A 17,417-nucleotide genomic window follows, 5' to 3' on the forward strand; every position below is an offset into this window, starting at 1 on the left:
ATAGAGAAAAGGACTTAGTATAAGAAGACGTGATTTAATGCACCTTTAAATGTCTTTGATTTAAATTAAATAAGAATCGCTGGAGTTTATTACATTGCAGAGGAACAAACTCTACACATGTGTGCAATTTGTGCACGACCTTGACTAACTGAAAGCCCTTACTTTTCAGTTTAAGAAAATGAATTATCGGATCGTCCGTCACAATCACAGTTGAAAAGGATGTAGTCTGGCTGTTGAAACGCATGATCAGTTTGGCGGCAATGAAGAATACTTTGTATGAAAGTGTCTGTTCAAGTCAATGTTTTGTTTTTATGTAAAAGATGATGTGAACCTGAGGAATAATTTCATATCCAGCCACAGGCCTGCTTTGATCATGGCGACACAGCCCCTTTAAGTAACCACTCCAGGGATAAATTTACACCAATTTTTATATGTAATTCAAAGGGATAACTTTTGCATTGCATAACGTAGACAAAGACACTGAAAAACTCTTCTTTAGTGTGTGTAAAGGCAGCATGTATTTATTCACATCTAAAACTGAGTAAAATTGAAAACATTTCATTCATTGTACTTCGTAAAAAAAAGTTTGCATAATGACATTTTGTTTTACAGTTCAGTATTTAATCCTACAAAACCGGTCTCTACAATGCCTGTTATTTCTTCTTAAGAGGGCAATGCCTTTTCATTTTGCAAAGGACACTTCCATTGGAAAATTTTAAAGTCTATTGGAAACTTTTGATGGGGCACCAAGGCCAATGCCAGGGGCAACAGTCCTGCTTTACACAGTTCTTATCTATGCACTCAGGCCCATGTCAGATGCAATTGTGTCCGCCATGCAATACTGTCCGCAAACTTTTGCATATGCAATCGTGTCCGGGGCTATGCAAAAACCGTCCGGCGGACATATGCAATAATGTCCTCCGGATAGTATTGCATAGAGGACATAATTGCATGCGACACCCACACTACATTCTCAAAGCTTGCATGGTATGTTAATGAAGTCACTATACATTGACAAATTGTTTGCTAAAGTTTAACGAACTCATCCTCCTGTATTCGTTGACATAAAAACTAATAGTACAGTTAAATACTTTAAGGTTTGCATATTATTAAGTTAATACAGGAAATTAGTATACAAATGGAACCCACATTAAAACAGTATAATATTTCAACTAACAATGAAATGCAATTATTAATTTTTTTATTTTTTTATTTACACGTATTAAATTCTCATAACATTTACACCATTATGTTTACACTGTTACTGCAGTGCGTTAGTACTTTACACTGTTACTGCAGTGCGTTAGTACTTTACACTGTTACTGCAGTGCGTTAGTACTTTACACTGTTACTGCAGTGCGTTAGTACTTTACACCGTTACTGCAGTGCGTTAGTACTTTACACCGTTACTGCAGTGCGTTAGTACATTTGGTAAAATAGCCATGGCAGGACGCCAGTCTCTGTTGCAATGCAATGACAGAGTCCAACATGAACTAGTGCTACAATTGCATAGATATTACATACATGTAGCTACTGCTATTGTTTAAAGGCAGTGGACACTATTGCTAATTACTCAAAATAATTATTAGCACAAAACCTTACTTGGTAACGAGTAATGGGGAGAGGTTGCTATTATAAAACATTGTGAGAAACGGCTCCCTCTGAAGTGACGTAGTTTTCCCAAAAAGAAGTAATTTTCATCAAATTTGATTTGGAGACCTCAGATTTAGAATTTGAGGTCTCGAAATCAAGCATCTGAAAGCGCACTACTCCACGTGACAAGGGTGTTTTTCTTTCGTTATTATCTCCCAACTTTGATGACCAATTGAGCTCAAATTTTCACAGGTTTGTTTCTTTAAGCGTATGTTCAGATACAGCAAGTGAGAAGACTGGTCTTTGACAATAAACAATAGTGTCCAGTGTCTTTAAGGGAAGGTAGATACATTCGTTAAATTTAGTGAAAATAAAACTGTTTGATTAGAAGCCTCAGCAGCTTTCAATAGTATGAAACATTTTGAGAAATATTTCACCTTGAAGTAAGGTGATTACAGGTAATTCAAAAATTGGGCCCCAAATTTGAATCTGAGTTAACGCTCCTCAGATTGTGAATCCTATTAGGGATTATTCCTCCAGCATGGACGTATTTTTTTCTCCCGATTTCTGGCAATGTCCCAACCTTTTGAAATGAAATTTTTCAGAGGTTAGTTTTATTTTATAAATCTACATTTATATAGGATTAAAACATTTGAACAGTTCCAAAAACCAAAGAAATAGTTTGCCGGCTTTACGGAAGAACACAGTCAAACTAAGTGCATTTTGTAATATCTGGTCAAATACACTGGTGCCAGCTTTGGAAGAGGAAGTTGTGAAAAACTTGTCCTTGATGTATTGATTTCAATTGAATGGGTTTGGAATCACCAGTTAGGATCAAATGCAAATCAGGAAATGAAATTAACTGACTGTTAATTCTGTCTGACCTTGAAACGTTACTGCACCCACACACTCCTAAATTTCTAACTGTAAATTTTCTACACAAACTCTTGCTTCAATTTGATTTAATTCAAACCTAATTCTCAATGAGTATTGACTCTTCTTGCAAAATGAAAAAAGAACTACATGTACATGTTGGGTTATAGAATATTCAAAAGAAAATCGCTCAATTGCACACTTTCAAAAGATTATATTTGGCTCACTTAAAATATCCATTCAGGCAGAACGCAAAAAAAAAAAAAAAAAATACCAAAATTACCATTCACATTTCATGTAGTGTTGCTGCTTGCAGTTCCCACGCACAAATCACTATGAACTTTCTGTTATGTCAATGACTTCTTGAGTGATAACCATTTCAACATTTGTGAAAGCTGTGCCTGTGGTAGGAGATTCTGTCACCCCCACCCCCACCTTACGGCAAATTGTGTTGAAATTTCTGTTATCCAGCCTGTTTTGGGCTGATTTCAGTAAATTTGTAACTATTTAAGCAGATAACTTGGTCCATAAAGTTAAAGCATCATATTGCCTGCAAAGCTGGTGTTATGGATTAATCTGAACACTTCAAAACGGCTTTTACTATTTCAGTAACTTTTACCATGTACCGTTATTGCAAATTGTCTAAACTTAAAGAAAACAATTTTACTTTGTGCAAAAGTACATGTATGTTTATCCAAGGATCCCAAACAGAGATTATAATCTTGCGAGTGGGTGTGTTCTTTCCTTTGTCCCTGTACCCATGGAGGAAGGATGCTGTACCTAACATCCTCCCTTGGACAAGCTACACAAAATGCAACGTGCAATATTCTTCTCTTTAGATTTCCTCTTTGAAGACCTAGGTTGTACCCCAAATGAACGATATCGTCAAGTAGTTTTGTGTAGTGCAACAAATTTAGACAAACTTTTTTTGTGTATACTGAATGCTAATATCAACTACATGTATATAACTAGTTTTTGTACTTAGCTACATTTTGTGCCTTTAAGCAGGTCTTTGAAATTGGATCCTGACTTTGGTAATAAATAGTGACCAGGAAGGAAATGTTCAAAAGGGTCAGTGAAAAATCAGGCCGACCATAAATATATTAAGAAAAACTAACAGATACTGGAGAGAGAGTTAATTTTTGTTTTGTTATCATACACAGAAATAAATCAAGTAACATTTGGTTTAAATTTAAAGCGGGGCTTAGTCCGGCTTCACACGCCATTCATGGGGAGCCCGACCCTTCTCACACTCTGGCCCATCACTATGGAACGAACTCCCCCCTAAACTCCGACAAATCACTACCTATTCCAGCATCAAAACCCATTTGAAAACTTGTTTTTGGGCTTAACTATACTCTTTGCTATCTGGCCTCAGCATCTCTCCTGCGCCAGGAGTGTCTTTTAGACAAACATGGCGCATTGCCACTATTGTTGCCACTATTATTATTACAAAGATCCAATAATGAATGTAAACACGCCAACTTAAGTCTTTTTAACTTCTGTCGTGTATTTGTGTGATATTTTTAATAAACCTTAATGAATTTAAGAAAAAAAATTGAAATCCAAGCTTTGACAGTTACAGAGCGGCCATAATTTGCATCTGTCAATGAGGGATATTTTGTACAACAATCAAAGAGATATTTAGAACTCCTTTCAATGTGATAGAAACAAATCTCCACAAAACAGGGAGCTTCAATTCAAATTTGTTCATCAGAACGTGGAAAGATTGGTTTATATTCAGGGAACTTTCTGCAGTAGCAAGGAGAGCTCTGCAGAAACTGTAATAAATACTTTGTGGACGCACTGCACTAATTTAAAGTGTCAGTGTGTACTACATGTATCTGTAGTAAAAGTCTTAGTACATATTCAACAAAATTAATCAAGTTATCCACTAGGTATTTCGTTTAAGCAAAATGCAATTGCTGCGCAAATTTCTTAAATTGGATTAGTACATAGGTTTACTGACAAATTGTAGTGCTTACGTATGTAAAGGAAGAAGACTTAATTTTAAAATATTTCAAGACTCGCAATACCTCATTGTACTGTATGCCTTGTATACAAAAAGGATACAATATTGCAGTTTATTTGGGATTTATAAGACAGTTGGCCATTCTAGTACCGGTATATATTTTTTTATCTGGGTTTCATAATTGGAGCTCTTGTTTAAAGACACTTATGATATTGTAATGAAACGGCCAGCACGCAGTAACCACTAACTGAGTTTGTAATTTCATGTACGGTCAGAAGCAGTATACTGTTATGTCGACAGTTCCCCTTTAATAGTGTACTGATAAAGTGTAAAAACTGAAGCATATGTGCGTATGTATGAAAACTTTTTAGTTACTTAAAGAAACATCAACTGTGTAATCCCTATCATGCTACATTTCTTTGACCAACATTTTTTTTTTTTTTTTTTGGGGGGGGGGGTAATATTGGTGATAAAACTCAAGGCCCATTTCAGAAAAAAAATGTTTGCACAAACTTTGTTGAGTACAATTACTGTTACATTATAGGATTTGAGGCATTGCATGGTGAGGTATCAATATATTTGGTTTGCGGTAACACCATATGTGTATCTACGTGAACAAACTCTACCTGGCAAGTAGATACACACATGGTGTTACCGCAAACCAAATATATACACATTAGTTTTACACAAAGGATTGGTTATCCTGAAAGCACAGCATGATTTGAAGCCTCTTGTTCCCCGAGTCACAAATAACCACTTGACCATCACTGGTGGATGCAATCCCAACAGGTTCATCAAATTGACCCTTCTCCGCCCCATGTGTGCCGAGACTAGAAGCAAACGATCCCGATGGATTGTAGATTTCTACCCGATGATTCCCGCTACTGGACACAAACAGGTATCCACTTGGATCAATCATTATTCCTGATGGGCAGTTTAGCTGACCAGGACTGGTCCCCCACTCCCCAAACTGATAAAGGAATGTCCCCTGGGTACTGAACATATGGACGCAGTGTTTCCCTGAATCGGTAATGAGAAGTTCACCGCCTGGAGAAATGACGAGATGGGAGGGACAGACGAAACTTCCCTCTGCGCTTCCTTCTTTACCGATCTGTCGAAGGTATTGACCTGCTGGGGAGAAAACCTTAATGCAACGATGGTTGGTATCGCAAACAAAGATGTTATCAGAAGAGTCACACGTTACACCCATTGGTCCATTTAGCTGTGACGCTTGTGATCCTCTGGTTCCAAACTGGGAGACAAACTGACCATTAATGTCCCATATTTGGATCCGGTGATTCCACCAATCGGAGACGATTATCTGCTGGCGACTATTGAGACAAATGGACTTGGGGAACTGCAGCTGGCCTGGACCATTACCTTGGCTTCCAAAGGTCTTAAAGAGCTGACCTGCGTCTGTCACAACTGAGACACAGTGATTTCTCTCATCCACAACTGCCATGAGATTGTTCGGGAGAATAGCTACTCCTGTAGGCTTCTCGAAAAATGACCCTCCGAACCAGCCACTACCAATGATTGCTACCTCTTTTGTGGTGTCCTTCCCGAATTTACGTGATCGTGATCCGATAGTGTCAAACTTGGCCCAATCTCTTTTGCAAGCCATCCCTGCATCTGTACTCATGCTTCGGGAACGCATGCCTTCGATGTTTTTGACTCTCCGAGGGGGTAATGGCGGGACAACTCCTTCAGGGGACACCACAGCAGCACTTTGTGTCGAACTAGTTGTGTCAAAATTGATTGATGCTGGTCTATTCCCTCTTGAGCTCTGTTCCTTGATGCGGGACAGGGGTGAGTTTGAGTCTCCTGAAGCAGGAGACTGCCTTCCTGTGAAATCTATGGATGCATGCCTGGTGTAACTGCTCAAGGGTTTTGATGGCATGCTTGGCTTGACTCCAGGAGCTGCTGGTTTGTCAAGAGATGTATGCTTTGCTAAAGAACGAGTAGCATCACCAGCAGCAGGGCTTCGAGAAAGGGGCAAGTTGCTACTCGGAGTTGGACTTGGTAAAGAGGTCTTTCTTTGTGATGTTGTGGTTAATACTGGAGAGTTTTGTGACGAATTACCCTGTGTCATCCTTGGACGCGATGTTGCATCTGATAAAAAAGGGTTTCTGCTGTTAGGAACTGCTTCTGTTTGTCCGCCAACTGGTACAGATCTGCTCTCAGACACAGATGGGCTCCCGCTCAGTGCAAAAACGCTTCCTGTGCCATCCTGATGACCAGATGTTGTACTGGGAACCTGGTTGACCGTGTTTGGTACAATTTGTGACTGATTTCTATTTGCACAAGATGGGGAGCCAGCCCTTGAAGAGGCACAAGAGCTTGAAGGAGTACCATCTTCCTGCTGTGACAAATTTGGTGCACTTTTCACATTGGGTAAGTGTTGGCTGAGATTTGCAACTGAGATGTTTGTTGATGAGGAATTTCTACTCAGAGCTGGAGTTCCTGAGCTAGTTGGAGCTCCAGGAGAAGTCACCGCAGGACGACTGGAATTTGAGGATGGGCTCTGAGGTTGGAGTATATTTGAGTCGGTTTGTTTTGTTTTATCCATTCCAGTTACTTGCAGGACACCATAAGAGTTGATACTCACAGCCAACTGAGTGCGGTTAGGGTCCGTGAAGGTAACCTCACATAATCGCTCATCGATGGTGAGTGCATACTGTTCAATTTGTTGAGTGTATCTTTGACACACAGTCAAGAGTTGGTTATACTGCTCTTGTGTCGGCTGCTGACTGGTGAGAATGGATTCCCGCATTGAGGCAAATTCTCGTTGAAATTTCTGGAGGTACTGATTGGCACTGGCCTTCTGCGTCTCCACCAGGTTCAACTCTTCTTGCCTCATTCCAGCCAGCTGCTTAATCACAGCTTCTCTCCGGATCTGCAAGTCACGGGAACGAGACTCAAAAGCAGCATCAACCTGACTTTTCACCGCAAGGAATTTCTCGTCGATCGTTTTCTGCTTTGTATCAAAGCTTGATAACTCGCCTGCTTTTTGTTGGAGTCTCCGTGCTAGTTCAGCAATTGCCTTACGCACGCTATCAGTATTGGATCTCGCTGGGGTCGCTTCTGAAGATGAAGAAACTGAAGCTGGTGGGGAAGGACCTGACTTCTTGTGGACATCAAGCAAGGCGAGCATAGTGAAGTTATTGGGAAGCTGTTGAGAACCCCCAACAGGACTCTTGTGCTGCTGCCTGCATTGTGGACAAGCTATCGAACCCTGTTTGTCCAGCTGGCCAAGACACGTTCGACAGAATGTATGTTGGCAGGGCAACAGTTTTGGCCATCTATTTGAAGAGTCGTACAGTTCCAAACACATTGGACATTCTAAGATTCTCTGTAATTCTTCAGCCATCTTGTTTGTCACAAACTGTTTCCAGTTCACCTGTTTTGACACGAAAACATAAGAAGAAATATAGAAAATTACACCAAACAAATAACACTTAGCAATTAGCAACAAAATTTATGTATTTGTGTTCCAAATTTGGTAGCTATGGGTACACAATTTGCCCTTAAAGGGGCTTTGTCGTCATGATCAAAGCAGGTGGAATTATAAACTTTCACCCAGTTACTGCAGGCGTACACCCTCCTAGCTAGCTATGGAGAGTGTGCCTGCGAGAGCAGTTATTGGGTGAGAGTTAATAATTCCATGATTACGCGGACACAACCCCTTTAATCTTTCTAGTGACTGGCCAGCAGTTAGCTTGTCATTTCACTAGTACACCAGTACTTTTGAGTGTTTCACATTAATGTAATTAACAATGCAAGAAAAAAGAAAAAAATCCCTCAAAAACAAAAGTTGAAAATAATATACAGATATTTCTCAAATTTATAGGCTCAAAAGTATTTTCACTTTGCGTGACTGACAATTACATGAAATAACCAACCTTTGAACTTTTAAGATCTTGAAGACTTGAATCAATCATCAATGTCACAAGGAAATAGTAAAGCCATCAATTTCTTTAACTTCACTGTTTTTAAACATCTGATTTCAAACTTGCAAAACCATTTTTTTTCCCTAATCAAGCATTTAAAGGGTCTGTGTACTTTTGTAGGACACAAAACACAATGTCTACATATTATTTACATTAAGCTCACACAGTTTGAAATAATGATGTTAGAAAGCTACCCTTATTACTTGCAGGGGTGCTGTAGTTTTTGAGAAATGAGTAAAACAAGTCGCGCAATCTTATTTTGAGAAGACGATAATTATTTTACCATGTCAAATTTTTGTGACATTGTTTTACTCATTTCTCAAAAACTACAGCACCTCAGCTAGTATTGATTTAAAAGAAGCTTTCTGCTATCATTATCTTCAAAGTGTAAGTTTAGTGTAAATCTGTGGACACTGTGTTTTGTAATACAAAAAGTAGCCAAGTCCTAGTTCAAGGCAAAAAAAAGTATTTTGCAACTATCCTTTTTGGGGTAAACAAAATGTTTTCAAGAGAGCCAGATAGCAGACCGGATTGGATAGACTATCCCATTTCTGCTTTTAATAAAGTAAAGTCCCATCCCATTCCAGTACGGACCCACAAAATATAAATGTAAAACAAAAAACATAAATTATTCATATGACTATGAGATTCACATTCCATTCAATTTACACTTACTTACAATACATACATCCCATGGCAGCGTCAACCGCCCCCGGGACCGGCTAGAAAAATACACTCGATCGATGCACTGAACAAACCTTGGCGAGGTCGGATACATTCTGGTACGATTTAAATGGAGCAAGTATTTTAGGAATGAAAGGCTTTTTTGTAGATGGGTCATTTGTCCTTACTCTATGATTTAACTTACCGTCAACGGGGACCACGGCGATCAGAGTCGGAAAAGAGGCCGGCCACAGGGCGCTTTCGACGGTTCAAACGATGCACGGTGCACTTGGTCGAGCGAGATAGATGCTCGGAGAAAAATGATAGAGGAAACGGCTACAATCATTTAAACTAAATCATTTCTGATTTTGTATTATCTAGTCTTGGCTTGTAATTATCTTGAAAAGCTCATCTTTCGTCCGTTACTTTGAAAACTACAGTTATTGTTAAACAGTTCACTCTATTTGTGTTACGTGTAAATTCAAAAAGAACGACCGCCGTTGATGCCTGTCGTGTGCAGTGCTAGTTTATCGTCTTGTATGTCGTATTGATAATGCGCAAACAAACCACGGCACTATGACCCGCATGATACGATTTAACTATGAAAAGATTGCTTCCGGTTGACCTGGCACGCATATTGCCACATCAAATATTCTACGTCACTGCATAATTACCGTTAGTCTAATGTGCGTCGCTGTTCAAATGTCTCAAACTCTGGGCCAGATAAATCATGAAAGTTCTGTTGTAATTTGAAGCCTGTGTTATTTTATCGCTTCTATGTTATTTTTCAAATTTATTGTTGGAAATATGGATCGACAAAAATACCTACTTGAATTAGTGGGTGGTAACTGTTTTGGCACCCAATATGATTCCTTTCTCCATGCTCATTATTTTGATATGGCTATCCATGCGTGACATGTAGTCCACATGGTTGAAAAAGGATGGGACTTTTGCTTGGCTGCCTAAAAAAAATTAGCATATTTATAACATCGCAATCAAGCTGGGGAAATAAACTAGTGTAACCATAGAGACAGAGAGAAAAAAACCATAAATCCTGTCAATTCTCCGATATGGAAAATAACTTGGGCTACATGAACAATTACTGTTTTTAAATACAAAAGTGAAGCTTGTAAATACTCCAGGAAAGAAATCTCAAAAATTCTTAGGGCAGCCGGCCGGGACGTAGCCGCAAATTCAGAAACGATCTAAACAAAATCCACGGAAAAAGTTTGAACACCCTAGAAATAAATAAAAATCAAACAGAAAACTTATTTTTCATTATAGAAATTATTTAAGAAATGCCTTTTTGATTTGTATACCTGTTTTATTACAAAATTTATGTTTGCAAAAAATAGTTAATGGCCTGACGTTTTGACCCTAGCAGAGTCTTTTTCGAAGGCTAAAAAAATTATGTTTGTTAGAAGAATATCCGAAAAGAGTTTTTGGAGAATACCTCAACAATTTTTGTTTTATCTTGGCGACTTTCATAATTATTAACAATAAGTGTTTCTGCATAGAAGGAAACCAATTAGAAGATGATTGGTAGTGTAATGCAACAATTTCTATAAAAAAATAACTTTCTTAATCCAATAAACAGCTTTAAAATTGTGTCTGCGGTGGTTGGAAAGTAATTCACAAATCTAAAAAGGAAGCAAACATTTTATTTTATTTTTCCAGGATCTGGAAGATTTTCGTCCCCACGTCCCTCCCAATCGAACAAGCCACCATCACAGAGACCAGTAGAACAACCCTCACAGAACCAAGACACGACAACCAAAGCTACTGACGACCAGTTTGAAGATGAATTTAATATGTCTTTTGAAGAGCTCGAAGCCATGGAGAAAGAGGCAATGGAAAAAGTTTCTGCATAATAAAACGGCAAGATCCAGTCATATGGGACAGAATAAAGCATGGGAGAAACGGCTGTTGTGTAAACTTTCAGAAGCCATGGGGGAAGTGTCTGCAGAATAAATTGTAAAATCTGCGGCCATCCTGTGAAGAAGTTATGTGAATGATGGACAGAATGAAAGTTGGGGGAAATGGCTGCCGTGTAAACTTTCACGAGCTTTGTGGACACATTCTGCAGAGTAAAACGGCAAAAATCTGCAGCCACCAAGTGCAGAATGAAACAGAATCGTCTGGTGGTTAAAATAGCGGCTCTACTTGACTGGATGTTGAAGACATGTGAGCGATTTCAAACTTGTTTTTCAGCCTTCTCAAAATGGAGACCCCCAGAAATGTGGATAATTGCGAGTTGCTGCGAGCCTTGTGTTAAAATTTGATAAAAAAATAGTCCCATAAACAAATTTCAAAGGTATTTTTGTTGCAAAGAACAATAGATTTATTATGAATATACAATTGAATTTTCAATTTTTATTTGGAGGATTGGTTCATGAAAACTGGCAGCGAGTGGGAGTTATACATGTATAAAGTTTAGTATTGGGAAGAGTAAATAAACAGGACCCGAAATCTGTACATAGGTTACCCCCCCCCCCCGTACTTATCCATGTATTGCAAAATATTATTGCAATGGTTGCATGCTGTATAAGGAGTTGAATTCGTGGGATGTACACCTCCTCTTCTGAATCAATTGCCAGTCGTTAACGATCAAAATCCCCAATTGATAATAGTGTTCTTGGGCCAAAAACTATTTCCAGGAAATTTATGTAGTAAAATTAATTGACCACATCCATTTCACGCCCGGTTCATACTTCCTGCGAATATAAAGCGAATTTCAGCGTCACATGGCTAATTTTGCAGAGACCGTTTCGCAGGAATTGTTGCAAATTGTTTTCTGTGAATTCGTGAAATAAAAATTAGTGTCGCATTCGCAGGCAATATAAACCAGACTTTACGTTTGTCATAAAAAAAATGGTTTTAAATTAAATTAACACAACAGACTTCAAAATAAAGCAGAACGACAACTTCAGTTACTTTGCTTCTATTATATTTGTTTTATTGTCAACCATTTCCCTATGGATGTGAACAATGTTATTGGTGTTAAATTCATTTCACAAAAAGTGTTTCCAGGAGTCACATATTAGAGGGTGGTTGTCGGTAGACTGTTTCTGAGGGTTTATCTTCCCTTGAAGTAGTCATTGAGGACATCAACAGCGGCAGATTCTTTACCATAGTCCTGTAAAACAAACAAAGAGTCTTTGTTAATTTCGCACTTCAAAACAAACTTGTACTTTTCCCCAAGACTATTCGTTAGACAGCCAGCCAGAAGCAAGAGATTTAAGAATCGGCTCAGTAAATTATCGGCCAAGTCTAACGTTTGTGTTCAATTAACGTCACTTTCAGTTTGATAAATCTTCATAAATATAATGTTGATGATTATTAAAGAATATTCACCCAAACCATTATTGACATTAATCTTCCCCAAGTACTTTTTTCAAATTCTAACAGTCTGGTCAATTCGTTCAACTGTGAAGGCATTTTTTTTGCTCGTTTCAATTCTGGTCTGGTATAAACATTCTGGTCCAGTAACCAATAAGTCCTTCATTCCCTAATCTAACATGTCTTCAAGAAAGTCTATGAGTGAATGCAAAATTAACCGTTATCCTCAGACGCTTTAGGGTTCAAGATCAAGATTTCTCATCAACCATCTTGTAAGATGAGGGAACTTGTGTCTATCATCATAGGATAACAATTGCATCTTTCCAAAATAAAAACACAAAAATGGCCTGATATTTCAACACTTGCAGAGTCTTTCTCAAAGAAAAAAAAAAATACACACGTACCACTAATTTATAATTATTATATATCGAGATCCGTCAGATAATCAGATCCAACACTGTTAATGTTGTCAATTTGGGAGTACTGATTTAAAAAAATGCAATATAAATTGTTTTTTTCAATCATGTCTTCAGTTTCAAAATGGCTGCCATTTGTTGTAATGTTTGTCTGTTTACCTTGACGACCACACAGCTACATGCAACCACCTTCCTGGCTTTTCCTTCTCTGTCAATCTTGCAGAGACCGGCCCACTCACCAAGCTTCTTATTGTCATCGACCTGAAGAAAAAAATAGCACGTTAACATTAGTTACACAAACAGGGTTTTCAAGTAACATCACGGTACACTAATGCGACCAATTGTGAACCAAGGCACAGGCCTTTAACTTTGACCCCTAGGATGAGGCACTTTTATAAATGTGATTATTATTAATAAAATGTTATCCTCAGACACAATTAACAGTACAAGATTTCTCTTCAACCTTTCGTAAGATGAGGGAACTTGTGAGTATCATCATAAGATAACAAATATAAATAAAAAAAATACATTAAGACAATTGACACCGTACTCCTTAATGACTCAAAAACAAAATAGATAAGGTGTCTTGACAATTTTTAAACTTAAGTTGGTAGTACCAGGCCTCATTTTTAAAAGGTCAGGGATATTTCGATTATGCAAAGGGCACTTCCATTGGAGAATCTACATTTCAAGGGGCACCAAGGCAAACAAAAGGTGCAACGGCGGTCATAACGTCCAAAGGCCTTCATGTAATTTCATGCCTTATTTGATTTTTGGTGAAGGAGAACTCAATATTTATTTACCTTGAGAAGGTTGATGGAGTGTTCAGCACAGAGAGCTTCCACCAGTTTCTTGTACATACCCTCGTCGCAGTTATTGGCGAGAACACACAGATGGGCCTGACGTCTTAAAGAAAGAAATAAAAATCATACATCAGTCACAAATCATTCAATGCTGCATGTCACATTGTATTAACCAAGGAATGTGGATTTTGTTTAGCCTTTGAGAAAGACTCTGCTAGGGTCGGATTATCAGGCCATTAACTATTTGTTGCAACTATTTTTTTTATGTGTCTCGAGTCAGTCTTGTCTTTGCTACTTCATCGCTGGTGTCTTAAGTCAACATCAGTAGTCTATCAGGCTGAAACATCATTCTCAAGACAGATCACTTTTATCAATCACAACTTTTCAGGCATGGAATTTCGTTCTCAAAAAGAAAGGGGCACAGCGATTTTCCTGGCTGGCAAGCGGCATTTCTATTTGAGGAAAATATAAATTTGTGTAGGAACTTGCGTAGGAATTTATGCAATTATTTTTTTTATTTTAGTTTTATCATTAATATTATGAACTAACTAAAAAGAAATTATGTGCATCCAGACTTAAGTCTGATCGAAGGACAGATATACAATTCTTCTCTAAACTCTTCATTCACTCCAGACTAAGGCGGTATTTCTTACTTGTCCAAGGCCTTGGCAGCCTCATGGAGACCTCTGCCTAATCCATCGTGGATGAGGGATGTTTTGAGCACTTCTTGTAGAGCAGTGTTCACATCCATAGGTCCGCTGGGAACGGCAGCAGCCGCAGCTGCGGTGGTTTGATCGTCTCTGCAGAAATTAAAGCATACAATAAAACATTTTATATTGTGGGGCACAAGGTTTTCTCACTTCAGTGGTGGTTTCTGATGCGATTTATATTGGGGTTTTTCTTGATCATTCTCGGAGCGTTTTGCATGTTGCTTAATTTTTTATTAATATTACTAATGAAATGTTATCCTCAGACACAATTAACAGTACAAGATTTCTCTTCAACCTTTCGTAAGATGAGGGAACTTGTGAGTATCATCATAAGATAACAAATATTCATCTTTCAAGACATGTAAAATAACATAATTTAAATCAATCTAAAAGTCAAACACCAACTGACTTCGTCTTACGACCCGACCTAACTCAATAAAAAATTTAATAAATTGTGGGGGCCACACAATTTATTTGTAGGGCGACAAGCAAGAACGATTTCCTACAAATCTATACCTTTGAGTGACTTTCAAGAACCCTCTCAATAAATTTCGGGATAACTTTCCGTATGGCGCCACCACTTTTTCACTCATATTTACAGAAAGGGATATCTCATTGAGGTAAATTAAATACTATATTATTTCATATCGAATGAAAAAGTGGTGGCGCCATACGGAAACTTTTCCAAATTTCGTTTTAATTAGGTCTCCTTTAATTATTTATTAAAGTGCCTAGTAATTTAATAATTTAATGATTTTATAAATGACTCCCCCCCCCCCCCCCCCACACCAAAAAAAAAATAAAAAATTTGCAATTTCAACAATGGAATATTTGTCAGCTAAACCGCGGTGCGGGTCAGTTTTTCTCCCGCCAAGCAAGGTCATAAAAAAAATAAAACGATATTTTTCGTTGCAATACGTTGACCCCCCTTTTTACCTTCATGTGATTGGTTAGACTGTGATGACTTTCTGTATTATCAGGATTCCAGATGGGGATTGTTATAAGCAACAGTAGCAGTCAACATTGCCAATGGGGTAGCAAAGATTGGGCAACGATACGACTGCGAGTTTCAGACTGCATGACCATAATGACCAACCCGAACATTACAAACCACGCTACTCACCCTTCCGCGTCAGACATGGTTTCTGCGGACGTCCTCGCTGGAAAAATAAACACAAATCCATTTTGTTTGTTATTTACTCTATCGATATAATTATTTTTTATGGATGGATGGTTTGAAGAAAACCGAGATTTTTGACCGATTTGGGAGAGCTCACACTTACATAGATCACACCACAACGAACAAGCAATTTTAGAGAGGGCGTTTTATCTAAGAATGGCAATATTATGCCGCTAGAGGGTGCTCTTTCAATTGGTCAATAATTAGCCAATCAATATTATTTTCAGACAACTAAACTTCAGATGGCAGGTCAGCCGTTTTGGAATTTTTACTGATTCGTACCGGGTACGCCCACCAGAAATAGAAAAAAAACTTTTTTCCACAGTTTTCACGAAGCACTCCACCGCCCCCTTTGGTCCCAATTGTTTTAATGTTAGCTTTATCAAAAGAAGAAACTTTCGCATCTGCCCGTCCGTACAGTAATAATAAGCTTGTCTGTGACTATGAGGCTTATTTAATCAATTGAGCAGTAGGTATAGTAGGTCTATTCTCACTTGTATTACAACATTATGCATAAAAATAACAAATCTGTGAAACTTTTGAATCATTTGGTCATGGTCCATGGAAGTTGCAAGAAAAAAAAACCTTTTCTTAAAAACTTACATTACTTCAAAGAAGCTGTTTCTCACAGTGTTTTATGTCGACGACAGCTCTCCATTGGTCGTTTGTCAGGTCAGTTTTGTTAACATTATTTCGATTAACGCAAGTTAAAAGAAGTGCTTTAGACGGCGGCGACCTCCGCTGGTTGAAGGTAGGGTGGAGTGTGGGGTGACGAAGCCCGCACTGTGGCTTTTTGTTATACCGCGTTCCCGCCAAAAATTACGATGAATAAGAGAGTCTTTTAAATAGTATTAGGGGGCGGATCTTTGTTCATGTACACCTGGTCACATCTTTGGCCATTTGACAAAGAAAAGGAGGAATTCCAGGCCTTGTATGAAGTCTTCTCTCGTAACGCTTAGTACAAGCATAGAGGTAGGCTAAAGTCAATTATATTGATGGTGATGTGTTGATCAGATTGGCGCATGAATGAACTGTCTAGTGTAGTGCATGACGAAGTTTGAAGATCTTTGATATGGACACTTTCTGAGAGAGACAAGTTTGGGGGCAGTGGGGCCCCTCCTTCCAGTTCCAAAACTGGACAAGCCTACCGCATATTTCAATATGGAAGCCATTCAGGTGGTCAAAACGGCAATCCGAAAAGGGAAAAGAAACGGCTCAAGCTCCATGCCATGACGCCAAGGTAAGGTGACATACAAACATTCCAACCTAGCCAACTAGTACTACATGTCTTTCCCCCACAGGCCTGATACTTCACGGAGGCAAGGAAGGCGATTGCCTTCGTGCCCACTGGTCATTGCCTTGGTACAATTGAAATACTCTCCGCATTTACAATTTCCTCATAGGGTGCCCTTTACCAAGAGTAACGCCTTGCGGCCTTTACCCGTTCAAGAACGAAGCATCAGGCCTGCAATTGTCCGAGGATACGGCACTCATTTTGTGCAACGTACTGCCTCCTCAAGATTTCCAACTTTCCATGTCCTCATGAGTCTTGATAATAACAAATCCTCATTTATAATCAAAAACTGCCACTATTGGCAAATAAAATTATTGCCAAATCGATGTTCAACTTAAAACAAAGAATCAAGCAAACAATCACCTCAACAAAAACGTCTCAATTATTGAGGAAATCTGCATTTAATTCTTTCATTCTTTGATCCTACATAATACATAATACATAATCTGAGTGAAATCCTCGCTAAAAATAAAATTAACAATTTAATTGTATATGCATAATCATTTTATATACTTTTTAAATTGGAAGAAAAACAATTTATTTGCGAAAAGTACAATTTACTTTTCTTATTTTGCAATAATATGGTCATCATCGTTTCCCCCTTGGGGAGGACCGGGTACAAAA

The 17,417-nt window shown here is 38.4% G+C and overlaps 3 protein-coding genes across 3 annotated transcripts in view; 1 reads left to right on the top strand and 2 right to left on the bottom strand.

The window, feature by feature from the left end:
* Window positions 1-12,159, top strand: part of LOC117304301 (DNA primase large subunit-like) — a 25,187-nt gene extending 13,028 nt beyond the window's left edge. Inside the window, exon 13 of the mRNA XM_033788678.1 lies at window positions 10,729-12,159. Coding sequence (XP_033644569.1) covers window positions 10,729-10,922 — 194 coding nt within the window. The 3' untranslated portion in view covers window positions 10,923-12,159. The remainder of the gene's footprint in view (window positions 1-10,728) is intronic.
* LOC117304300 (RING finger protein nhl-1-like) lies at window positions 5,045-9,557 on the bottom strand. The gene is made up of 2 exons (XM_033788677.1): window positions 9,257-9,557; window positions 5,045-7,838 (listed from the first exon to the last, which is right to left on the bottom strand). The coding sequence occupies exon 2, from the start codon at window positions 7,806-7,808 to the stop codon at window positions 5,121-5,123; it is 2,688 nt and encodes an 895-aa protein (XP_033644568.1). The 5' UTR covers window positions 7,809-7,838; window positions 9,257-9,557; the 3' UTR covers window positions 5,045-5,120.
* LOC117304302 (40S ribosomal protein S12-like) lies at window positions 11,982-15,666 on the bottom strand. The gene is made up of 6 exons (XM_033788679.1): window positions 15,603-15,666; window positions 15,443-15,479; window positions 14,263-14,409; window positions 13,610-13,712; window positions 12,966-13,067; window positions 11,982-12,187 (listed from the first exon to the last, which is right to left on the bottom strand). The coding sequence occupies exons 2-6, from the start codon at window positions 15,457-15,459 to the stop codon at window positions 12,128-12,130; spliced, it is 429 nt and encodes a 142-aa protein (XP_033644570.1). The 5' UTR covers window positions 15,460-15,479; window positions 15,603-15,666; the 3' UTR covers window positions 11,982-12,127.
* Between the last annotated feature and the right edge of the window lie 1,751 nt (window positions 15,667-17,417).

The sequence above is a fragment of the Asterias rubens genome, chromosome 21 (assembly GCF_902459465.1).
Source record: "Asterias rubens chromosome 21, eAstRub1.3, whole genome shotgun sequence".
NCBI classification, from domain to species: Eukaryota; Metazoa; Echinodermata; class Asteroidea; order Forcipulatida; family Asteriidae; genus Asterias; species Asterias rubens.